The following is a 26,808-nucleotide window of genomic DNA, read 5'->3' on the forward strand; positions in this document are numbered from 1 at the left end:
CGACACGGGGGGGTCATGGGACCCCCCCGCGCATTTAGCCAAGGTGCCTGCTCAATGATTTGAGCAGGCACCGGGTTCCGATCAACGCCCGCGGGGCGGCGGTGATCGGAAATACACATGACGTACCGGTACGTCATGGGTCCTTAAGGACTTGGGAAACATGCCGTACCGGTACGTCATAAGTCCTTAAGGGGTTAAGGCGTCCATCAAGGTTGCCTCCGAGCTGGGTTTAAAGGCTGGGGGTAAGACGGAGTCGCCGGATGGTTGTGGTTTGTTGGTTATGGTCATTTGGGGCTTCTAGGACCTCCCTCGCCAGGGGTTAATTATGGTTTTGTGTTATTTAACTGTTATGTGGTTATTTATTTATGTATTTAATAAAAAAAACGGCTGCTGTGGCCGATTTAAATCCGAACCGTGGTTGTTGTGGTTATTTGGTTGGGATAAGGAGTAGAGAGTTCATTGGAAGGGATTCAAGAAAAAGGTAAGCTCGAGTGAAGGTATAGCTAATACCATGGTCAAGTCGTTTATGTTGCCATACTTTGTCTTTTTATTAGCTGGCAGTCCTGATACTGAGGCCTCGTGTGTGTCCCACAGCCTGTAGTATCCCAGCAACTGTTACCCGGACTGTGCATGCTCAGCACACAAGGGACATTTTAAAGGAAACCGAGATGAGGTATTTGTGAAAACAGTCCCTGATAATGTATCTAAAAACGAACCTGTGACCTCCTGTTTCATCCATATGGAGCCTGCAAGGAGGCAGCATGTATCAGCTACCTAGCTAAATATGGTGTTTTTCTAGTGTCTAGATCTTACCACGGCTTTATGCCATTCATTTCATGTTTTTCTGAAAATCTGTGCAACATAGATAATGCATGAACCATCCATGTAATAATATCTTTTAAAAAAAACCGCTCTTATTGCTACTTCCAGATATGTAAAGCACCACGGTAATCTTCTGAATTGTACGGTGCTATAATACGATGTCTGTAGAAATGTAGGATGTGGTCATTCCGTACCTCCATATACATCTGATTATATATGTTGGGTTGCGGGATACTTAGTCTATTGGATGCCATATGATAGAGCTATTCTCCAATAGAAGCATTACTTTTCTGGAAGCATAGGTGCTAATATGGCGCTGTACAGAGCACCATAGGGCAGTACTGAGCTGTGCCACCATATAGTCTTCTGCATGAGCATGAGGCCTAAATCCCATATTCACTTTATTCCCTGAGGTCCGCATGTAGCTGGAGGGTTGACCGGATGCCTCGCAGTGACACCCAAGCAGTGACTCATCGTGGAAGCCGCTGCCTGCGCTGCAGTAATAAAGGATCAAGCGAGACTTTTTCTGCAGAAGCTACTTATACAGAAGTACCAACCATTGTAGATTCCTACAGCCAGTGAAAGCTGAATGTGCATCCAAACCTCACTTACATTGACTACATAGTGATAAAGGGGTTTCTGACTTTTTTTTAACTGATGGGTCATCAGTATCTAATCGGTGGGGGTCCAACACTCAGGACCCCTGCTGATCAGCTGTTTGAGAAGGCACTGGCCGTGGGCTCCTCACAGCTCACCAAGCTCAGCGCCGTACATTGTATAGCGGCCTTGCTTCGTATTGCAGCTCATTCAAGGGAATGCGCCTAGGTCATGTGACCGATGAACGTTGTATTACTGGCCTAGGGAAAGCTGAGAGAAGTCCACAGCGCTACTGCGAGCGCCATGACTTCTTATACAGCTGATCAGCAGTAGCCCCGTATGTAGCACCTTCACCGATCAGAGGCTGATGTTAGTGGTTTAGTGTTATACATTAAAGTACTTATTATAAGAGATCCATCAACAGCAGCTTGTGGATAGTTTCCAGATGACAAGTTATATTCACTTTCTACAATCCACACAGTAAAGTAAAGTTACAATAGGAAAGAAGTGATGATATATTACAGACATGCCACATTTTACTCTTCCTAACAGTATAGCCAATGTTAGTCAAAGGAGGTGGTTCAGATTTTAACATTTCACCTATTTAGACTGATTAACATAGTTTATATCTATGATCTAGATAAAATGCTGTGTTACTTTGCTAATGCGGTACATTACTTATCTGATAAGCTCTACTTACAGTTCTACAGGCTGCAAAAAACAGCTTAGGAAGAGTTCACATCTGTGCTGGACGCTCTATTAGTAACCCAGCATGTAGTGCTACTAAGGCTATTTTCACACTAGCGGCAGGACGGATCCAACAGGCTGTTCACCCTGTCGGATCCGTCCTGCCGCTATTTCGCCGTGCCTCTGGACCGCCGCTCCGTCCCCATTGACTATAATGGGGACGGGGGGGGCGGAGCTCCAGCGCAGCATGGCAGTGCACGGTGAAAGCCCGCCGGACTAAAAGTACTGCATGTCCGACTTTTTAGTCCAGCGGCCTCTCACCGCGAAATGCCGTGCTGCGCCGGAGCTCCGCCCCCATCCCCATTATAGTCAATGGGGACGGAGCGGCGGTCCGGCGGCATGGCGAAATAGCGGCAGGACAGATCCGACAGGGTGAACAGCCTGTCGAATCCATCCTGCCGCTAGTGTGAAAGTAACCTAAGAAAAACCACGAAGGGACCCCGATGGACCCCAATATAACTCAGTGAGGTCCAATGAGCACCATTAGTTTCAGTTGTATGACAGATCTGGTACTCCCATCATTTTCATTTTTCTGCTCCTATGATGGAAAAGAAAACCAGAAAGGACGGCAAAGATGTGAACTGAGCCTTAGCTCCTGTGATGCAGACGGCCACCTGTGTTGTAAGCATCACTACAGAGATTACATTATGATTCCCATAATACATATCACCTTAGGAAGCAGTGTCGAACTGGGGTTCCTTGGGCACACCACAGAAAATCATGCTTAGGGCCTAAACCCCATATCAAAAATAATGTCAAAATTTCTGGAGGATCCTCTGATATTCTGGTGGGCCAGTCCGACACTGTCGGGAAGTTCTGTTCAGGCACTGAGCCAGTCAGGAATGCTGGGAGATGTTAGCCCTGAAGCCTACAGATTTATAACTATATGCAAACTGTAAAACATTGTTTAGCATTGTATTTCGATAATTGTGAAGGTGTGTGGATGTGTACCTCCTAATAACCTATAATGTACAAGAACGTGTAAGGGGTTTTCTAGCACTATCATGGTTTTTAACAGATCTGCTCATGCTAACCTCATGTACATATTCCCACCCTTTTTATTTAGACTCCCCCATTTTTACCATGGGCACCATGGTGGCTCATTGGTTAGCACTGGTGCCTTGCAGCGCTGGGCAGTGCCAGACTGGGATGCCTAGGGCCCAACAGTAAGATTTATTCTTGGGTCAACTGGTGAGATGCATGCAAATATTACCTGCACACACAGTGGGAGAAAGCAGCAAGACACTACAAGATAAAGGATTTTAGGGGTTCCTTCAAGAAGCTGGGTCCCTAGGAAATGAAGATAGTGGCTGACCTGCTTCTTCACGTAGATGTCATCTCAGCCTCTTGATTTATCTATTATAATAATAAATTGGGTGGTTTCTTAAATAATGTTATTATATGAACATAGAGATGCTGTCTGCCTCATATCTGAATGTAGTGCAGTAACTCTACTGTGTTATGTGCCACTTGTGTAAGGGGTGGGAGACTAGGGGCCCACCTTGCTCAGGGGCCCATGGGGGGATTCACCTGTACCCCTGTGCGCCAGTCTGAGCCTGAAGCTGGTGTCCAACGGTCCAACGGAATTTGTACCTTTCTGAAAATAGGTATATCTACTCTCTACAAATATGATTGTTATTAAGCCTGCAGTACATGACATCTCTTTTCATTTTCTTAAGAACTGAAGGCTGCTGTGGAGGAAGTACTGTCCGATCTTAGAGAAGATGGGGTGCTGGTTTTTTACCTGAGCCGAGACTCATCCACGGAAGGTGTTCTAACTTTACTTGACAAAGTGGAAGCTGCCGCTGAAAAGCCTATTCCTGAGTCTTATAGGACAGGTTCTACCATGAAGACACCAGCTCTGTATATTTACACGTCTGGGACTACAGGTAAATCATCTATAATAACTAATGTCACATCCATTACAAACAGGATCTGACAAATCTCTGCTTTATCAAACACTAGCAGAAGGACCTCGGGTATATTTCATCTATTTCATTTAATGTTTGTGTGTGTTGTTAAAAGATATCGACAGTATCCACTATAACAGTGACCTCCACAGCCCCCCACCCCTTAACAGTGACCCCCCCCCCCACAGTGCCCGAATATTATTAAAATGGGACCTCCACACCAGCCCACCCCCTTAACTTTGACCTTCACAGCAGCCTGTCCCTTTAACAGCGAGTTCCACAGCACCCTTGACAGTGACGTCCACAGGGCCCGCCCCTTAACAGTGAGCTATACAGCACCCACCCCTTAACACTGACCATAGGTTACAGTCCCCTTAACTGTGACCTCCACCATTCCCGGCCCCCTTAACAGAGACCTCCACAGCGACTGGCCCTTTAACAGTGACTGCCACAGTACCCCGCTACCTTAACAGTGACCTCACCGTACCCCGCTGCCCCTTTAATAGTGGCCTCCACAGTCCCTTCCTCCCTTAACAGTAACATCCACAGCGCCCTCCCTTTTAACAGTGACCTCCACAGTGCCCGCCCCTTTATTAGTGACCTCCACAGTACCCCGTCTCCTTACCAGTGATTTACACAATAATCTGCCCCCTTAATAGTGACCTTCACAGAGCTCCGTTCCCTTAAAATTTAACCTCAACATCACCTTGCCCCCTTAACAGTGACCTCTACAGCACCCTGCCCCTTAATAATGACCTCCATAGCAGACCGTTCCCTTAAGGCTACTTTCACACCTGCGTTCAGGTGTCCGCTCGTGAGCTCCGTTTGAAGGGGCTCACGAGCGGTCCTGAACGCAGCCGTCTGGCCCCAATGCATTCTCAGTGGAGGCGGATCCACTGAGAATGCATCCGCCTGCCAGCGCTCAGCCTCCGCTCTGCTCAGTGAGCGGACACCTGGCCGTGCGGAGGCGAGCGGATCCGTCCAGACTTATAATGGAAGTCAATGGGGACGGATCCGCTTGAAGATGACACTATATGGCTCAATCTTCAAGCGGATCCGTTCCCCATTGACTTTCAATGTAAAGTCTGGACGGATCCGCTCAGGCTACTTTCAGACTTAGAAAATTTTCTAAGTTATAATGCAGACGGATCCGTTCTGAACGGATGCAAACGTCTGCATTATCGGAGCGGATCCGTTCCGAACGCTAGTGTGAAAGTAGCCTAACTGTGACCTCCACCGTTCCTTGCCCCCTTAACAGAGACCTCCACAGTGCCCGCCCATTTAACAGTGACCTCCACAGCATCCTGTCCCCTTAACAGTGACCTCCACAGAGCTCCGTTCCCTTAAAATTAGACCTCCACAACACCCCACCCCCTTAACAGTGACCTTTACAGCACCTCGCCCCTTAACACTGATCCCCATAGAAGACCGTCCTCTTAAGGGTCCATTCACACGTCCGCAAAATGGGTCCGCATCCATCCCACAATTTTGCGGAACAGGTGCGGACCCATTAATTTTCAATGGGGCCGGAATGTGCTGTCTGTATCTGCATTTGCGGATCCGCACTTCAGGATCCGCACTTACGTTCCGTAAAAAAATAGAACATGTCCTTTTCTTGTCCGCATTTTCTATGAAAGTGCCGGCGATGTGTGGTTCGCAAAATGCGGAATGCACTTTGCCGGTGTCCGTGTTTTTCGGATACACAATTTGCGGATCCGCAAAACACATACAGATATGTGAATGGACCATGATCCAGGGAGTTATTCTGATTGCCTGAATGGAGTCAGGAAGGAATTTTGTATTCCCCTAAAGTGGGGGAAATTGGCTTCTACCTCACAGTTTTTTTTTTTGCCTTCCTCTGGATCAACTTGCAGGATGACAGGCCGAACTGGATGGACAGATGTCTTTTTTCGGCCTTATGTACTATGTTACTATGTTACTATGTTTATTGTGCCCTCCAAAGCAGCCTGTCCCTAGGTTGGCCAGAGGTCCGGTTTTAGGCAGGACAGTCTGGCTTTAAGACTCCCTGTCCTCTGTCCGGCGCAGGGCCTGGACGGACACAGGAATGTCATTTTGAACAACTCACTCTCAGACAGCAGCACTGTGCAGTCTGAGCGTGAGCTGCAGGGAGAAAGGCACCCTTCCTCCCACCCCTGCAGCTTATTTTTACCTTCATTTTTTCAATCCCTGTCGACTGTGGAGTGGGAGGGGGCGTGGCCTTACCGAGTTGGGAGTGGCTTAGCAGGACCTGGGGGTGGGGTTTTTAAGTTCGTCTTTTGAGGGTGGCCTGAATGGCCACCCTACCTGCCCCCTGAACTGTGACCTCCACAGCACTCCGCGCCCTTAACAGTGTCATCTACAGTGCCCTGCCCCTTTAAAGAAAATCTGTCACCAGGATAATCGCTATTTAAGTAAAGCCATAGCCTAATAGCACTTAGTACCTTATTTCTAGATGTGCCTTTGTTTCAGCAATAGATGTTTTCTATCTTCTGAAAATTCTGTTGATTTGGTATGCAAATGAGCCAGTAAGGTGCCCAGAGGGGCATCACTCTTGCAGAAAGGAGCCCAGGCACGCCCTCCTGCTAGTGCCCAAGCCCGCCCTCATGCTGGGAGCAGGGAAAAGGGGGGCAGAGTTATGGCTTGAATGTGATGTAGGAGGGGTGGGTGGACACATTGTGGCAGGAGGCGTGCCTGGGCTCCTTCCTGCAAGAGTGACACCCCTCTGGGCACCTTACTGGCTCATTTGCATACCAAGTAAACTGGATTTTCAGACGATAAAAAAATCTATTGCTGGAACAAAGGTACATCTGGAAATAAGGTACTATGGCTTTACTTTAATAGCGATTATCCTGGTGACAGATTTCCTTTAAAGCTGACCTACAGCAGTGAAGAAAAATGACTTGGTTGTTATGGAAACCTGGAGTAAAACTGTGTGTATGTGGAGACTAAGGGCCTGCGAGCTTCTATTGGCTGATAAGGTCATGTGACCAGGCTTCTATTGGCTAATGCATTTTTTGGGAATAACTCAGGAACGGTACATGCTAAAGAGCTGAGATCTGGTCTAAACCCTTCCCGGACATCTGGTGTACCTGTGTGCCAAATTTCATGATTGTAAATGCGACAGTGCGGATTGCTTTAGTGGACATACATACATACATGCATACACTCAGCTTTATATATTAGATTTTTTATTATTAGGTGGAGAACTGTGTATAAATTAGTTTGTAGCCCAAATGAAATAGGTTAAAAACTTCATAATCACTTCCACTGTACCCCTTTAACCCCTTCCGGACACAACCAGTTTTCAGCTTATGGAGCAAGCGCAATTTTGCAAATATGACGTGTCACTTTATGTGGTAATAACTTTGGAATGCCTTTACTTATCTAACCAATTCTAAGATTGTTTTCTCATAACATATTGTTAGTGATACATTTTGGTCAATATATTTTACTTTTATTTATAAAAAAAGAAATCCAAATTTTACTGAAAATTAGGGGGGTATCACAATTTTTACAATTTGATTTTCTCTTTTTTAAGTTAAATGTTGGCATAATTTTGTAAATATAATTTCATTTTTAGGATATTAGAAGGCTTAGAATTTTAGAAGCAATTTTTAAAATGTTCAATAAAATTTCAAAACCGACTTTTTTAAGGACCAATTCAGTTTCGAAGTTACTTTAAGGGGTTTGCATAATAGAAACCACTAGAGATGAGTGAATCGAAGCTGATGAAGTGGAATTCGATCCGAATTTCAGTAAAAATTTGATTCGCAACGAATGCGAATTTCCTCGCGCTTCATGGTAACAAATCACATTTTTCCTAAAATGGTGGCTACACGTGTGAGGACTGAGGACATGGGGCAAGGAACTCTGGGAAGGCGGGATCACCCAGATTGACATGCCTGCATGTAGCCAATCAGCAGCCAGCCCTGTGATGTTACAGCCCTATAAATACAGCAGCCATTTTAGATTCTGCCATTTTCCAGCGTTCAAAGTGCAGGGACAGACGGGTGAAGGCGCTAGCAACAGCAATTGGAAAAACCTCTATGTTTAAAAAAAAAACTGAAAAAAGGATTTATACTGTAAGTGCAGGGAAAGGATAGGGAGGAGTCATTTCACAGCATCTTAGTACAAGAGGAGACGTCAGAAGGCGCTAGGGACATTGATAGGAAAGTGATTCACAAGTGCAGGGAACAATTATTTGGCGATCCAAATAGTCATTAGACAGCTCTGTCATTCCATCTTTTTGTTATTGGGCTGCAAGTATTGTGTTGAAGAGCTTATATCTCAGTATCTTATTCAGTACGACAAGAAAAATATATATGCATTTCACTTCTGCAGTTATTTCTGTTGAAAGCGTATAGGGGCGTATTTCAGTACAACAAGAAAAATATATACGCACTGCCCTGTTGCAGTTATTTCTGGTGAAAGCCTATAAGGGCGTATTAAAGTAAAAAAAGAAAAATATATACGCACTACACTGTTACAGTTATTTCTGGTGAAAGCGTATAGGGGCGTATTTCAGTAAAATAAGAAAAATATATACTCACTGTTGCAGTTATTTCTGGTGAAAGCGTATAGGGGCGTATTTCAGTAAAATAAGAAAAATATATACGCACTGTTGCAGTTATTTCTGGTGAAAGCGTATAGGGGCGTATTTCAGTAAAATAAGAAAAATATATACGCACTGCACTGTTGCAGTTATTTAAAAGGGTGAAAGCCTATAGGGGCATATTTCAGTAAAATAAGAAAAATATATACGCACTGCACTGTTGCAGTTATTTCTGGTGAAAACGTATAGGGGCGTATTTCAGTAAAATAAGAAAAATATATACGCACTGCACTGTTGCATTTATTTCTGGGGAAAGCATATAAGGGCATATTACAGTAAAAAAAGAAATATATATTCTCAGTGCATTTCTGCAGTTATTTCTGCTGAAAGCGTATAGGGGCGTATTTCAGTAAAATGAGAAAAATATATACGCACTGCACTGTTGCAGTTATTTCTGGGGAAAGCGTATAAGGGCGTATTTCAGTCCAACAAGAAAAATATACAGTATAAGCATTGCACTGTTGCAGTTATTTCTGGTGAAAGCATATAGGGGCGTATTACAGTAAAAAAAGAAAAATATATTCTCAGTGCATTTCTGCAGTTAATTCTGGCGAAAGCGTATAGGGGCGTTTTTCAGTGAAATAAGAAATATATATGCATGGCACTGTTGCGGTTATTTCTGGTGAAAGCGCATAGGCGCGTATTTCAGTAAAATAAGAAAAAAATATAAGCACTGCACTGTTGCAGTTATTTCTGGTGAAAGCGTATAGGGGCGTATTACAGTAAAAAATTTAAAATATATACGCACTGCACTGTTGCAGTTATTTCTGGTGAAAGCCTATAGGGGCGTATTACAGTAAAATAAGAAAAATATATATGCACTGCACTGTTGCAGTTATTTCTGGTGAAAGCATATAGGGGCGTATTTCAGTAAAAAAATAAAAATATATACGCACTGCACTGTTGCAGTTATTTCTGGTGAAAGTGTATAGGGGCGTGTTTCAGTAAAATAAGAAAAATATATACGCACGGCACTGTTGCAGTTATTTCTGGTGAAAGCGTATAGGGGCATATTTCAGTAAAATAAGAAAAATATATACGCCCGGCACAAGGCCGGCTAGATGTACGGGCCGGCACATGCGCATTAAACGCTCTTGTGCCTCTGCCCATAATGGGGAATGAAGAGTGCAGGCGCGGCAAATCTTGTGAACGGCGCTGGCGTTGGATTTCTGAAGAACCTAGGGCAGTCCAGAGGGGTGAAAGGGGAGGGGTTTCATATGAAAGCGACGAGGGGCCTTGGGCAGATCATGGGATTAGTGTTCTATAATGGTTATTTTAGGTGAAAGACTCCCTTTAAGATAATGTTTCTGGCAAGACTCTTGATTGCACGGGCTTGGTTTTCATCTAAAGCTCCTAGTATAGACACATGGCTAAATCTCGATAATAAGATCAAAAGTTATGGAAAAATGTTATATAAACAAAGAAAACCCGGGGATAAATGGTTTAAGATATGGAGAGAATGGAAATCTTGAAGATTCCTCCTTCAACCTTTTCATTATCTCTTTTCCGCTTTGTATGTCGGCGGGGAGGGAGACGCATCGCAAAAGAGGAGGGAGGTTTGGGAGGGAATTGGGGGGTTAAGGTTTAAGAAAATGGAAATGAATATTTTGATTTTTTATCTTGTATGGTAATATTATTCTTCAATAAAAAAATTATAAAAAAGGAAACTTTTTAAACCTTTTAGGTTTTCCACAGGAATTAAAGCAAAATGGACGTTATTGGTACATGGCAGGGGTCAGAAGAGAAGGAGAGCCATTTGGCTTTTGGAGGGCAGATTTTGCAGAATTGTTTTTCAGGTGCCATGCTGCACGAGGATTTCATAGCATTTATTAACACTTGGCTGTGAAAATGAAAAAAAAATTCTAATAAAATTATGCTTCAGCTCCCAATTTTTAATTTGCACAAAGAGTAACAGGAGAAGAAGCACCTAAAAATTGGTTACCCATTTTGTCCTGAAAATTGCAACATCCTATATGTGGCCATAGACTGCTGTATGGGCACACTGCAGGGCTCAGAAGGGAAGGAGCACCATTTCACTGGAATGGTTCTTTGGTGCCATGTCACATTTGCAGAGCCCCTTAGGTACCAGTACAGTGTAAAACCCCAAAACATCACCCCATTTTGGATACTAAACCCTTCAAGGAATTTACCTAGGGGTATAGTGATTGGCTTGACCCCACAGATGCTTCGAAATATTTATGAAAATTATTAATCATAAAATTAAAAATTAAATTGTATTTCAATTACATATAGTTTTAGCCTCAAATGTTTCATTTTCACAAGTGGTTAACAGGAGCAAAAGCACCCTAAATTTCATTACATGATTTTTCCTGAGTATGACAGTCCTTCCTATGTGGCGCCATTTGTATTTGAAGCATAGTTTAATGTATACTGCACTGAACAACAAATTCAGAGGCTCTGAGTCAAAATAAAAAAGAAACGCCCAAGAAATGACCTCACATAAATTTACCAAGGGGTGAACATTTTGACCCCATGGGTGTTTTGCAAAAATGCATGCACAGAAAAGTGAATATTGCAATTTTTACACACATATGGCATTTCAGTTGCCAATATGTTGTGCCCAGCGTATGTCAGTGTGAAAAACAAGTACTCGTGTTATTAAGCGGTGCTTCCTGTTTTAGAAACACCCTAAATGTGGCCCTATTAATTTGCCTGTATACGTATAAGAGGGCTCAGGAGTATGAGAGAACATGCTGTAAGGGATCATCTCTTTTTGGGGGGGTCACACTCACAGATATCTTCGCAGACACGGTTATAATGTCCAAACTCTTGCTTTATTTCAGACACTTCAGCAAAGCACAGGTTATGAAGTTGCAGCTTCAACTTATCACGTATGACATCCACACAAATTAACAAACCCTTGCCCGGCTAGGCTCTAACTAAACACATAAACGTATCCGTGACTCACCTAGAGAGCTCTGTTCACACATGGAACACAAATGCGGCTTTCCTCGGCCATACAGTCCAGCAACCTCCAGGCTGTGACACTTCAATACCTTTAGGGGGATTGTGGCCCAGTAGTCCTCCCGACTCTGGCCTCGTGATCCTTGTTTCACAGGCGTCACTGTGTCCCCCAAAGTTCAGGCTATCGCCTAGCCTCGTGGCCCCTCAGCCAACCCGGCTGAGACCACTCACACAAAGCCTCTGCTCCAGGATCACAAAAACTACCCCTAGACTGACATACTGGGAGGCGTATTATGCCGGCCTGATTACAGCAGGCCTCACCTGCGATCACCTCAGGTAGAAGGTAATAACCGTGCCGAAAGAGTGTGGATTGGCTGATCCCACTGCCAAGCCTATCTGCCAATCCAATTAAAATCCAGCCCAGAATTAATAAACAAAACTGTCTCAGCAAACTATGCTTTGCTGAGACTACTGCAACTCTCTGGATTTTAGTTGTCTCACCCATCTGAGGTACCTGAGTGGGACATAGACACCTTCCAGCACTGTTCACATTACCACAATGTGCATTTTGAGTCCCACCTCTTGTGCTGCCAACTGTAGAGCCTATGGGGCAAAATAATAAAAACTTGGAAACTCTGCCCCTCAAGGTATTATGGGGTGCAGTGAGCATTTTGACGCAACATGTATTTTTTAGAAATGTATTTGCAGGTTTTAGTGGATACGGAAATGCCATAAATGTGGACATAAGCTGCTGTATGGGCACATGGTAGGACTCAGAATTGAAAGCGCACCATTTGACTTTTGGAGCATGGATTTTGCTGGAAAGATTTGGGGGCGCTACACCACATGAAGACCCTAAAGTACTTATACAGTGAAAACCCCCAATAAGTGACCTGATTTTGCAAACTACACTTTTCAAGTTATTATTAAGGGGGGGAGTGAGCATTTTGACACCACAGATATTTTGCAGAAATGAATAAGCAGGTGACCGTGCAAAATGAAAATTGAAAGTTTTTCTCAGATATATCATTTTAGTGCCCAATATGTTGTGCCCAGTTTGTTGTGCCCAATTATTAGGCAGGTTCTACTGGGTATGGAAATGCCATAAATGTGGATGTACTGTAAACTGCTGTTTGGGTACACTGCAGAGTCCAAAAGGGAAAGAACACCTTTTGGTAAATCTGTGCTAGCAAGGGAGCTGGTGTAAATTTAGGCTGGTGATGGATCAGCCTAAGTTATGAAAAAGCCTGCTTCTCTGCATAACTTAGGCGCATCAAGCGCCAGAGCAGTAGTACTAAGACTAGCATCTTCTTAATAAATAACCCCAAATGTTATTGTGTTGCCATTTTCTGAGAGCCATATTTTTTATTTTTATGACAATAGTTTTGTGAGAGGGCTGGTTTTTTGCAGCATGAGGTAACGTTTTCATTGGTACCATTTTGAGGTGCATAAGATAGTTTGATCACTTGATATTATGTTTTTTGCAAGGTGAGGTGACTAAAAAATAGCTGTTCAGGCATAGTTTTTATTTTATTTTTTTACTGTGTTTACAGAATGTGATATTTTTATAGAGCCAATTGTTACAGATGCAGCGATACCAAATATGTCTATTTTTTATTCTTTTCAGTTTTAGAAAATAAGAGACATTTTTTTTAAGTTTTTCCAGCAATGGTCAATTTTTTAGAAATGGTGTGGGGGCTTGGTTTTTTTTGTGTGTGATGAGGTGACGTTTTCATTGGTTTTATTTTCGGGAACACACGACTTTGATCGCTTCATATGATTTTTGGGGGTGAGGTGACCAAAGAATGGCTCCTCTGGCACAGTTTTATTTTTTTATGATGTGGTAGATCATGGGGTATTTTTATAGAGCCAATCATTATGGACACGACGATACCGAACGTCTATTTTTTTCAATTGTAAATGGCTTGATTGGGGGACAGGGGCACTTTTTTTTACACTTGAAACTGGGACTTTTGAGGGCATAACCCTGTTTCAATGCAGTACAATACATGCTGTTTTGTACTGCATCGAAACTGTCAGTATTACACTCCGTTCTTGGTAGCCCTAAGGCCGTTTTAAGCCTCCCAGGTACCATGGGAACCATCAGCACCCCAAGATCGCATCACGTGGGACCAATGGAGTTACAGAGGGGGGTCCTTGTCTTTGTATACCCCTTGTATATCCCTCTGGCAGTCCCATAGATAATGAAGGGAGTGGAAGGACACATACACGACTGCTGCTCTATTCATACGAGGGGATGCAGGAACCACATTCTCAACCACACTTATCACCAGCTGGTGGATAGGGAATACGTTTAAAAGGCTTGTGCAGTGCTACAATACTGATAACCAGTCCTCAGGATGTGTCATCAACATGCACCCCCGCCAATCAGCTGTTTGAAAGTTGTGCTTCCACTTCAAAATTATCTGTGCGTCGTCTCCTTTGTAGAGGCAGCGCAGTGTAATTACAACTGCTCGTCCCATTCAAGTGAATATATCTAGTTACACTGCACAGGTAATTTTGAAGTGAGACCAGCATGCACACGAGCGCCATTACCTCTTCGAACAGCTGATCGGAAGGAGTACCAGGAGTTGGACCCCTGCCGATCTGATATTGATGACCTGTCCTGAGGACAGGTCATCAATATTGTAGCACTGTAAACCACTTTTAAATCTAGGTGCAAATCCTTTAAGGTGCCAACCAAGTTAACTGTGTCCTGCAGCAGTTTATCCTAGCATACAACCTAGATACTGGATGTACCATGATGAACAATTATACAGAAAAGTATATAAATCTCTGAATTATAATTGGGGTGGAGTCATGGACAATAAGCCATCCAAAAATTAGCATTTCTGGTAAATGCCACCACTACCAGGCTGCATGATGTGGCCTTCCGCCCATCAGTCTTCTCCAAAGAATTGTTGGCATTTCTCTATAATAGCTCCCAACTGAAAGGTTGTTGTGAAGTATTTACAGGTATAGTACAGTACATAGAGTACTTATCTGACAGCATTCATTTCTTCTTTTCAGTCTTTTGTGTTTTTTAATATTTAACTTGTATTCTTTGAATTAGTATTGCACTTCTGGACTTTGGGTACTTATGTGCTGCAATAACTAATGTGGAAATCTACTAGTCTACTGCTGCATACGATAGTTTAAAACTTTAGACTAACCTGAGATCAGGAATTTTATGACCAATTAAACAACTAAAGGATGTCTTTTCAGCCTCCTAGGCTAGGTTCATGACAACAAAAACTCAGCACATATGACAGATAAAAAAACACTGTAGATTTTTGTCACCCATAGTGTCCATTTGTCATATGTTTGCCTCAACTATATTGGAATATTAAAAAGTGCAATGGATTGTGCTTTTTAATTTAACTCTAATCAAAAAAGTACAGTATGTGTTTTCTTATATATGGTAGTCAATGGCAGATGCACGCAACTATAGAAGCATCTAATTACATAGGTCTGGGGCGTAAGTTAGGTGGTCTGTTTTAAGTGGCCCTGCCAAACATAGTTGATAACTGTAGTGTGAACCTAGAATATACTAATAAAGCCTCATTCACACGTCAGTGTTCCACAGACATGTGCTGTATGTGTTCTCCACGGACGGCACACGTCCCCATTCAGTTTAATGTGTGTATTCACACATCAGTTTTTTTGACCATGGTCCGTGGGTTCATGTTTTTAGCACGGATGCATGCTCTATCTTGTCCGTGTTCATGGATCTATCACGCCCAATATAGTCAATGGGTCCGTGAAATCCATGGATGCCACAACAAATCGCTTAAAGGGAACCTGTCAGGTTTCTTATACTGTCCACTTTGAGGGCAGCATAGCGTAGTGACGGCCACAATGATTATCACTTATGAGGTAATGAACAGATGTAGCCACAGCATCCACATTCAATGTTACGTCTTAATTCAATGAGTCTTTTTCAAGTGTTTTATTAGGCTACTTTCACACTTGCGTTCGGGGTTCCGCTTGTGAGTTCCGTTTGAAGGCTCTCACAAGCGGCCCCGAATGGATCCGTACAGCCCCAATGCATTCTGAGTGGATGTGGATCCGCTCAGAATGCATCAGTCTGGCAGCGTTTGTCCTCTGCTCCGCTCAGCAAGCGGACACCTGAACGCAGCTTGCAGCGTTCGGGTGTCCGCCTGGCCGTGCGGAGGCAAACGAATCTGTCCAGACTTACAATGTAAGTCAATGGGGACGGATCCGTTTGAAGTTGACACAATATGGTGCAATTTCAAACGGATCCGTCCCCCATTGACTTTCAATGCAAAGTCTGGACGGATCCGTCTGAACAACTTTTACACTTAGATTTTTTTCTGAAATATAATGCAGACGGATCCGTTCTGAACGGATACCATCGTTTGCATTATAGGAGCGGATCCGTCTGAGCAGACACCAGACGGATCCGCTCCTAACGCAAGTGTGAAAGTAGCCTTACTTGTTTGAATTAATAAATTGGCAACATAATGTCCACGCTGTGGGTACATCTGTTTTTATAGGGAGAAACCTGTCAACCAGAGACTTGAGACGCGAGGGGGTGGGGAAGGGGGTGCGCGGAGAGGCCATTTATTATGCATACCACCAAACACCTTGCTGGCTGCACATTTTAAATTACACACCACATTACCTCCTAAGTGACAATCTGATGAAATCAGCAAATCTTTCATTCCAGCATGTTGCGCTCAGGGAGGGCAGCATAAGGAACCTGACAGGTTTCCCTTAAAGTTGCAAAGTTCTTTGGGAAAACTTCTGATATGTCATAGCGACATCAAATGTTTTGATCAATGGTGCTGAGATTCCCCCTGATCGCTAGAACGAAGAGGGAAAAGACCTCACATAGAACGTTCTCTTGGCAGGAGAATGAAGAGAGACTCAATAGAAAGTCTATGGACTTGTCTCAATTCGGTGTCCTAATGGAGGAGAGAAAGTGCTCTGAATGAGTGCCTCTCTCTCCTCGTTCTAGCCATCAGTGGATGTCGCAGTGCTCGGTACAAAACTTGGATATGTTGCTATGACAAAAGTTTTCCTAAAGTACAGGGACACTAAACATTTGGCCATTACATTTGAAATTATTTGCAGAACATATGCACCACACATAGGTAACTTTACATGTGTACATCTACCACTGACTGCCATTTAAAAAATACTGGGCGCTGAAGCTACACAGCCTGGCACTGTCTGCAATGTTTGGACAATGTCACAGTGTAGATGCAGTGTCAGGCTGTGTTTTCTTCCAGAGGAATTTATTCTGAGGGACCACCCTTTGTGTATACAGGACATATGCATATTCACTTATAAGTAATTTCTGTTATCATTGCAAATTCAGGACTTATCATCAATACAGTTTCATTGGTTCCGAGGTCAAGCGAGGCAATAAGGGCACAGGGCCCCTTTTAGTGATATCATGGATGATACCCAGGTGTAGGAATGGCAAAGTGGTATAGGGTGGCCTAAAATGTCCCCTGGTTTAATGTTGTGTCACGGTGCTCCTACCTGGATACACTGGACCCCAGGCGTTGGCTCCGAAGCAGATAAGGGGATAAGTTAACATGGGGATGAAGAATAAATTGAGTCCAGACCTTGTGATGAAGTTCAATAGCAGCTTTACTTTGCATAAACATTTCTCCAAACGGTTTGCAGACTTTATCTTGGTCCCAGCAGGCTTTAGCATTAAAACTCTGGCAGGCAAACAAACTCAACCCTGCTACATCTGTTGCTTTCTGGCTCTGCTGTACTGACAGGCTGGCAATATAACTTTGCTTCTTCTGTATGCTGCAACTTCTTTTGGTAGTCTGTCTCTAGATTTGTCCAGGGAAAACTCCTCCTGGCTTCTGAGGCTTCAAGCTGTGGCCTCTATATCCAGCAGAGATGAAGGTGCTCTAGCTGGCTTATACAGGGCATGTCCAGTAGGGATGTGCTCCCGCACAACCTCCCTTAGCAGGGGGGTAAGCTGGAGCTGACTCTAACTAGAACTCCACCCCCCCTGCAGCAAGTGGGAAAGGCGCACCACACCACAGAGGGGGGTGTTAGAATGGAAGAGAAGTTCCACTCTCTGTAAATGTAGCACTTCCAAGCTTGCTGCCACCTACTGGTGAACCAGGTACAGTACAGACCAAAAGTTTGGACACACCTTCTCATTCAAAGAGTTTTCTTTATTTTCATGACTATGAAGGCATCAAAACTATGAATTAACACATGTGGAATTATATACATAACAAACATGTGTGAAACAACTGAAAATATGTTATATTCTAGGAAAAAGTATAGGGAAGGCACTCTAGTCATAGGTAATGCATGGAAATGAGTATTTTATTAGTATTAACTGGCTGGTTTATGCCAGCTGTTGACAATGGATACAAGTATAAAAGTTGTCTGATTAGATCATGTAATAAAACTTAGGTATGGAATCTAGGTATAGAATAGCGTTCTCCTAGAGGTATAAAATGTAGACAGTATAATATCAATGCATAAATAGTGGATATATAACAACAATGCATAAAAACTATATTGCTGGTATGAACCAATAAATGACTGGTCTATGTCAGCTGGACATGATATAGATAATGGTATTAGGCCTGTTGGCGTTATCTTTGGAGGTGTAAAATTTAGACAATGTACAAAATATAGACAATAGGATATCAATGCATAGGAAGTAGATTTGCAATAAATACGGTGGAAAAAGAAGTCAGATAAAAATAAATATATAAATATAAAAGTCAAGTGAACCTAATGGAGGTAGGTGCAGGTATCAAGTCCAATGAGGTAATAAAGGGAACAAATGTGGGTGAGAACTGGGGACATCCCTTTTGTGGGAAATGGTAGTTCAATCCGATCTGAGTTTGCCCCCTTTGTTTTAGATCAATAGGGTGTTTCACCTCCGATTGGTAGTTTTCACAATTTCTCCAACAGTAGTATTATAATAAGGTGCTGCTGCTTTAGCAGATACGTTACCCTCCTGTAGATCAGAGGCAGGTTGGTGAGCGGCTCCTGGCGGGCGGGTGGCGTCCACGTGTGTTCTTCCCGCTCAAAATCTCTGTTTCTGCTTACGGAGCTGTGTGCTCAGCCTGTCTACTGCTGTGGCTGATCCTCACTTCCGGTGACGTCACTTGCGCTCGCTGACTCTCCCGCTCGATTCTCATCGGCGTTACACGTGGTATCCGATGGCGGGAATAAGAGGCTGCGGCTTTTTCAAGAGTTAAGGGAGCTCCGGAGCTTTTGAAGTTCTAGGATCCTTTTAGCTAGCTTGGTATGAGTATGGCTACCCCATATTACCCCATACGCGTTTCGGAGCTTGCTGCTCCTTCATCAGTGGGAATGGGTAGCCTTTTTACTTTGTCCTATATATATGGTCCTGATTGGATCCAATTGAGGTTCTGGAGGCGTGGTTGAGGACTTTGATTATCGGTGTTTAGTAACACTTGTCCTGGACTTGCAGGTAGAATGGATGGGATTCAGACAGAACAATGTGATGAATATGAAGAGACAGACAAGATATGGCAATATTGTATCTCAATGTATAATTCATAATATTTGTAATAATAATAAAAATAAAAATAAAAAATAAAATGAAAATAAAAATAAGATAAGATAAAAGCAGAATCAAATTCATAAAATCGATATAGCTATGTGTGTATCAATACACATTCTTATATATGTGGTTATACATATATACGTATCATCAGCTTATAGAGGAGTCCTTACATTCTATTAGGAAGGTAAATGTAGAAATGAGTGTAAATCTGGGACCTCTAGATTGGGGATATTATCAACAATGTTGGATATATTATATTGGAGGTGGATTCCTGAGTATTATGGTTCCCTAATTGTATAAATATATATATATGTATATATATAGAGAGGGGGATTGGGGATTCAGATGTTCTTTAGTTGGATAATTGTTGTTTTTATTGGGAAGACTTCTGCCTGTATTGTGGTGTATAAATATATCTGAGTTGTTACTTCAGATTAGAAGAGGGTGTATCTGAAGTAACAACTCAGATATATTTATACACCACAATACAGGCAGAAGTCTTCCCAATAAAAACAACAATTATCCAACTAAAGAACATCTGGATCCCCAATCCCCCTCTCTATATATATACATATATATATATTTATACAATTAGGGAACCATAATACTCAGGAATCCACCTCCAATATAATATATCCAACATTGTTGATAATATCCCCAATCTAGAGGTCCCAGATTTACACTCATTTCTACATTTACCTTCCTAATAGAATGTAAGGACTCCTCTATAAGCTGATGATACGTATATATGTATAACCACATATATAAGAATGTGTATTGATACACACATAGCTATATCGATTTTATGAATTTTATTCTGCTTTTATCTTATCTTATTTTTATTTTCATTTTATTTTTTATTTTTAAATTTTTATTATTATTACAAATATTATGAATTATACATTGAGATACAATATTGCCGTATCTTGTCTGTCTCTTCATATTCATCACATTGTTCTGTCTGAATCCCATCCATTCTACCTGCAAGTCCAGGACAAGTGTTACTAAACACCGATAATCAAAGTCCTCAACCACGCCTCCAGAACCTCAATTGGATCCAATCAGGACCATATATATAGGACAAAGTAAAAAGGCTACCCATTCCCACTGATGAAGGAGCAGCAAGCTCCGAAACGCGTATGGGGTAATTTGAGGTAGCCATACTCATACCAAGCTAGCTAAAAGGATCCTAGAACTTCAAAAGCTCCGGAGCTCCCTTAACTCTTGAAAAAGCCGAAGCCTCTTATTCCCGCCATCGGATACCACGTGTAACGCCGATGAGAATCGAGCGGGAGAGTCAGCGAGCGCAAGTGACGTCACCGGAAGTGAGGATCAGCCACAGCAGTAGACAGGCTGAGCACACAGCTCCGTAAGCAGAAACAGAGATTTTGAGCGGGAAGAACACACGTGGACGCCACCCGCCCGCCAGGAGCCGCTCACCAACCTGCCTCTGATCTACAGGAGGGTAACGTATCTGCTAAAGCAGCAGCACCTTATTATAATACTACTGTTGGAGAAATTGTGGAAACAAAACTACCAATCGGAGGTGAAACACCCTATTGATCTAAAACAAAGGGGGCAAACTCAGATCGGATTGAACTACCATTTCCCACAAAAGGGATGTCCCCAGTTCTCACCCACATTTGTTCCCTTTATTACCTCATTGGACTTGATACCTGCACCTACCTCCATTAGGTTCACTTGACTTTTATATTTATATATTTATTTTTATCTGACTTCTTTTTCCACCGTATTTATTGCAAATCTACTTCCTATGCATTGATATCCTATTGTCTATATTTTGTACATTGTCTAAATTTTACACCTCCAAAGATAACGCCAACAGGCCTAATACCATTATCTATATCATGTCCAGCTGACATAGACCAGTCATTTATTGGTTCATACCAGCAATATAGTTTTTATGCATTGTTGTTATATATCCACTATTTATGCATTGATATTATACTGTCTACATTTTATACCTCTAGGAGAACGCTATTCTATACCTAGATTCCATACCTAAGTTTTATTACATGATCTAATCAGACAACTTTTATACTTGTATCCATTGTCAACAGCTGGCATAAACCAGCCAGTTAATACTAATAAAATACTCATTTCCATGCATTACCTATGACTAGAGTTCCATCCCTATACTTTTTCCTATAACTACTCCTCACACACGAGCATTGGGTACGCTCTGTTCGGATAGAGCACCTTATTCCATCTCCTGGGCTTTAGTGAGCCGCCCTCTATATATACCTCATGTTATATTCTAGGTTCTTCAAAGTAGCCACCTTTTGCTTTGATTACTGCTTTGCACACTCTTGGCATTCTCTTGATGAGCTTCAAGAGGTAGTCCCCTGAAATGGTCTTCCAACAGTCTTGAAGGAGTTCCCAGAGATGCTTAGCACTTGTTGGCCCTTTTGCCTTCACTCTGCGGTCCAGCTCACCCCCAAACCATCTCGATTGGGTTCAGGTCCGGTGACTGTCGAGGCCAGGTCATCTGGCGCAGCACCCCATCACTCTCCTTCATGTTCAAATAGCCCTTACTTTCAAAGTTTTCCCAATTTTTCGGCTGACTGACCTTCATTTCTTAAAGTAATGATGGCCACTTGTTTTTCTTTACTTAGCTGCTTTTTTCTTGCCATAATACAAATTCTAACAGTCTATTCAGTAGGACTATCAGCTGTGTATCCACCTGACTTCTCCTCAATGCAACTGATGGTCCCAACAGGGCCGGTACAAGGCAGGGGCCGAAGGAGCGGGTGCCCTGGGCGCTACCATTTGCGGACAGGAGGGGGGCGCAGGTGAAGTGCCAGCAGCAGTGGCGTCGCCAGGGGGGGGCCAGAGGGGGCCACGGCCCCCCCTACATCATGCTGTGCCCCCCCAACTAAAATGACCCCCCCCCCCCCAAGTGAGCAGCCGCCGCCGGGCACAGGGAGATGAGCGCTTCCATTGCGCTCATCTCCATTGTAAACTGTCTGTGCCAGCGGAGGTGCAGGGGAGGGAGAGGCGTGTCCCTTCCCTTTCCTCTGATAGGCTGCAGGCAGGCACCGAAGTGGAGGAGAGGCCCCGCCCCCTAATTACTCCTGTTTACCTTTCTAAAGCTAAAGGACCTTTGATGATGTCATCACAGGTCCTGTAAGGGAACTGCACAGTGTAAAGTGTAGTTCCCAGGTTAGAACAGTGCATCTGCCAGGACCTGTGATGACATCTTCTTCAACATCACAGGTCCTGCAGAATCTAGCAAAGGAACTGCACCAAAAATGGTGTAGTTCCTAGGTTTCAAAGGTACATCTGCCAGGACCTGTGATGACATCATCACAGGTCCTTCAACCCCTAACAGCAAGTATTAAAAGTTCACAAGCAGCTCTGTATTGATCCATACAGACTGGAATGGAGAGGTAAGAGGAGGTCCTCCACTTTTCATCATTTACCCCCCCCCCCTCCATGCCCTGTTTTTACTCATTGCTCACTCATGTATACTACTTCAGACAGTTACCACTACCTCATGTACCTCACAGTGACTATAATGCATAACTGACCACATATTTCTATAAACACTGCATCTACAGTATTATACCTTCTATGTGTCACATCAATACACTGCTCTGTATATATATATATATATATATATATACACACACATACATGCACACACACTGCATATATTACACAGTATTATACATGCAATATGTACAGATATATAGTATATACCGCAGTGCACTGATATGTGAGGTATGAGGTATAATAGATGCTGTGTGTACAGATATCAGTACACTTCTATATATACTATATATGTGAGGTACGAGGTATAATAGATGCAGTGTGTACAGATATATAGTATATACAGCAGTGTACTGATATGTGAGGTACGAGGTGTCAATACACTGCTGTATTTACTATATACCTGTACACACTGCATCTATTATACCTCGTACCTCACATATTACACTACTGTATATACTGTATACACTGCATATATTATACCCCGTACCTCACATATCAGTACACTGCTGTATATACTATATACCTGTACACACTGCATCTATTATACCCTGTACCTCACATATCAGAACACTAGGGAATATACTATATACCTGTACACACTGCATCTATTATACCGCGTACCTCACATAACTGTACACTGCTGTATATAATATACATCTGCATCTATTATACCTCTTTTGTGTGCCAGGGCTGTTTTGTAATCCCATTCCGGCCCTGATGGCATAAATTATAAAACGCAGCAGCAAGAATAGTTCATGGAACAAAGGGAGGGGCTATAAAAGGGCAATGGGGGCCCAATTTAGATTCCTGCTATGGGGCCCAGTGATTTTTATGTACGCCCCTGGCTGCAGGCACTAGGCCGGCAGCCTATCAGAGGCCGGCGCAATGACGTCATCGTGCCGCCTGAGCCTTACATTACAGCGTGGGACACAGGAAGAGGCTGCATCGCATCGCTGACACTTAGGTAAGTATAAGTGTTTTTTTTTTGTTTTTTTTTACAATAGTGTTACTGGCACATTGGGGGGGCTTATTACAAAACTGGCACATGATGATGGGGGGGACTTTATACTGGCACATGATGATGGGGGGGAACTTTATAGTGTCTGTGACTTTCAAAGTCCCACAGTCCTTTGTTCTATTGCTTTAAGTATATTCTTGTTTTGAAACAACATTGATTCTTTCTTAAAAACGGGGGGGGGGGGGGCGCAGTTTGCCATCTTCGCCCTGGGCACCAAAAGACCTTGTCCCAGCCCTGGGTCCCAACCCCATTTATAAGGCAAGAAATCCCACTTATTAAAACTGACAGGGCACACCTGTGAAGTGAAAACCATTTCAGGGGTCTACCTCTTGAAGCTCATCAAGAGAATGCCAAGAGTGTGCAAAGCAGTAATCAAAGCAAAAGGTGGCTACTTTGAAGAACCTAGAATATGACATATTTTCAGTTGTTTCACACTTGTTTGTTATGTATATAATTCCACATGTGTTAATTCATAGTTTTGATGCCTTCATAGTCATGAAAATAAAGAAAACTCTTTGAATGAGAAGGTGTGTCCAAACTTTTGGTCTGTACTGTATATTACACTTTAACATAACAGTTACAAACTTAAAGAATTTCTACCACCAGAAATACTGTTATGTAGCTGACTGACATTAGCGATGCGCTAATGTCAGCACTACATAACAGTATGTTTCTAACATTAGTCCCTGCAGCCGTTTTTGTAAAAAAAGCACTTTTATTATATGCTAATGAGCCTCTAGGTGCTATGTGGGCGTAAAATCTGCACCTAGAGGCTCCGTCCACTCACGCTTTATCCCGCCCAGGTCCAGTGTTCTGCCCGCCCAGCTCCTCTTGATTGATGCCACTGTTCCCTGCATCGTTGGCGAAATCCCGCGCCTGCGCCATTCACTTCTGTCTTCGGCGCTGGCGCAGTGAGTGAATGATGCGCTCCTGTGCCGGATTCCTCACTGCGCCTCCGCCGACTACATCACAGTGAGGAAGCCGGCACCAGGAGAGCGGCCTTCACTCACTGCGCCTGCGCCAAAGACAGAAGTGAATGGCGCAGGCGCAGGATTTCGCCAACGATGCAGGGAACAGTGGCATCAATCAAGAGGAGCTGGGCGGGCAGAACACTGGACCTGGGCGGGATAATGGGTGAGTGGACGGAGCCTCTAGGTGCTGATTTTACACCCACATAGCACCTAGAGGCTCATTAGCATATAATAAAAGTACTTTTTTTTACAAAAACGGCTGCAGGGACTAATGTTAGAAACATACTGTTATGTAGTGCTGACATTAGCGCATCGCGAATGTCAGTCAGCTACATAACAGTATTTCTGGTGGTAGAAACCCTTTAAGAATGCACATTGTGAAGGACCTGCAATAAATACACAGATGCCATGATATTAGCCCATTAGAGATAGTAGCAGGGTGCAGAAGTGGCGATGCCACTCTGGGGCGTTACACTAGTCCTTAGAATCCCTGGGCCTATTATTTTGTGTTTATAGGGCTACACCACCAACTAGTAACACCCAGTTGACAATTAATTAATACATTTCTAGGAGGATTAACAGAGGAATGGTATTATTATTGTTAGGATAGGTCATCAATATCAGATCGGCAGGGGTCCGACTCCTGCTACCTCCGTTTGAAAAGAAAATGGCGCTTGTGTGAGCACTATCGCCTCTTCACTGTTTAACTGCACGGTGTCTAAATTATAGTGGTGGTGCAGCATAACTACAACTGCTCGTCCCATTCAAGCACATGTAGTCAGTGTAGAGAAGAATTTGCAGCACTTACTGATTAAAAACATGGCAATATTATTTTTTCATCAAAATGTAGCTTTGCTTGTGTTGGCAAAAATCCTTGCACTGGCCCTGATTGCCTGTGAGTACTATTGATCTTTTGGGACTGAGATGAGTAGTTGTAGTTATACTGCACCATCGCTACAGTTTAGACGGCATGCAGTTAAACAGTGAAGAGGCCGCAGCACTCACACAAGTGCCATGACCTCTTCAAACAGCTTATCAGCAGAAGTTCCACAAGTCAGACCGCCACTGATCTGATATTGATGACCTATCCTTTGGATAGGTCTAACCTATCTAAAAAGATGGAGACACATTTCATATATTTTGGAGTATTTGCAAGTGACATTTATGTTAAAGGGGTTGTGCAGCCGGTATATATTGATGACCTATCCTCAGAATAGGTCATCAATATCTGATCGGCAAGGGTCCGACACCCCACCGATCAGATATTTGAAGAGAAGGTGGCGCTCTGAGCTAGCGCTAATTCCTCTTCATTGCACTGCCCGCCTTCTCGGAAATCTTGGCAGCCCAGTGTAAATACAAGTAATTGCCGCTCCCGCAAGGGAGACGACAAACAGTGTAATGAAGAGAAAACGGCGCTTACATGGAGCTTCACTTCCTCTTTAATATAGATGATCGCCGCGGGTGCCAAGTGTCAGACACATGCCGATCTAATATTGATGACCTCTCCTGAGGATTCAGGATTAATCAATTAATCAATTAAGATTTTGAGTAATCGACTCTGTGAGAGTATTAAGAAGAGGAGGAGACAGGGAGATGATTCTTAGGAGGAAGGAATTGAAATGGATTTTCACATTGAGATCATTGCAGCCTTTTGGATTGAACATAGAATTTAATGTAAGTGGTATAGAGTAGAAAATTCTTCGTCAGTGTTGCTTTTAGGCTATAAGTATGATGTTGTTTTAGGTTAATTTATCTTTTTCCCTTTTTCCTGTTTACACAGGAGAGAATGAACAACAGTGGACCCTTATCATGCACAAATTTATACAGTTGGTGGTCCGTGGGTTAATACACTGCGACGGCAATTGGATATTGATATATAAATTTAAACTGCATCTATAACTGCGGATGGATTCATTTAAAAGATGCCCTGTGATCAGCAAGATTTAGCCTTGGGATTGTGAGATCTATCTCTATGACTACGTGATGCTATCTACGTCAGAGGCATAGTTAGCGTGAGTTGCGATCATGTGATCGCAGTTCAATCACATGACCTGAAGACGCCAGGGAGGAGCGCAGGAAATGTGATCACTATAGTTACGTGGAAGCCAGTGAGGCCGGAAGACAGCCGGGGGGCTAGATAG

At 43.1% G+C, this 26,808-nt stretch overlaps 1 protein-coding gene across 1 annotated transcript in view; it reads left to right on the plus strand.

The window, feature by feature from the left end:
* The window catches only part of LOC120985705 (very long-chain acyl-CoA synthetase-like), a 91,830-nt gene that overhangs the window by 25,235 nt on the left and 39,787 nt on the right, over window positions 1–26,808 (plus strand). Inside the window, exon 2 of the mRNA XM_040413803.1 lies at window positions 3,846–4,055. Within this exon, the coding sequence (XP_040269737.1) occupies window positions 3,846–4,055 (210 nt within the window). The remainder of the gene's footprint in view (window positions 1–3,845; window positions 4,056–26,808) is intronic.

Source organism: Bufo bufo, chromosome 1, assembly GCF_905171765.1.
Source record: "Bufo bufo chromosome 1, aBufBuf1.1, whole genome shotgun sequence".
NCBI classification, from domain to species: domain Eukaryota; kingdom Metazoa; phylum Chordata; class Amphibia; order Anura; family Bufonidae; genus Bufo; species Bufo bufo.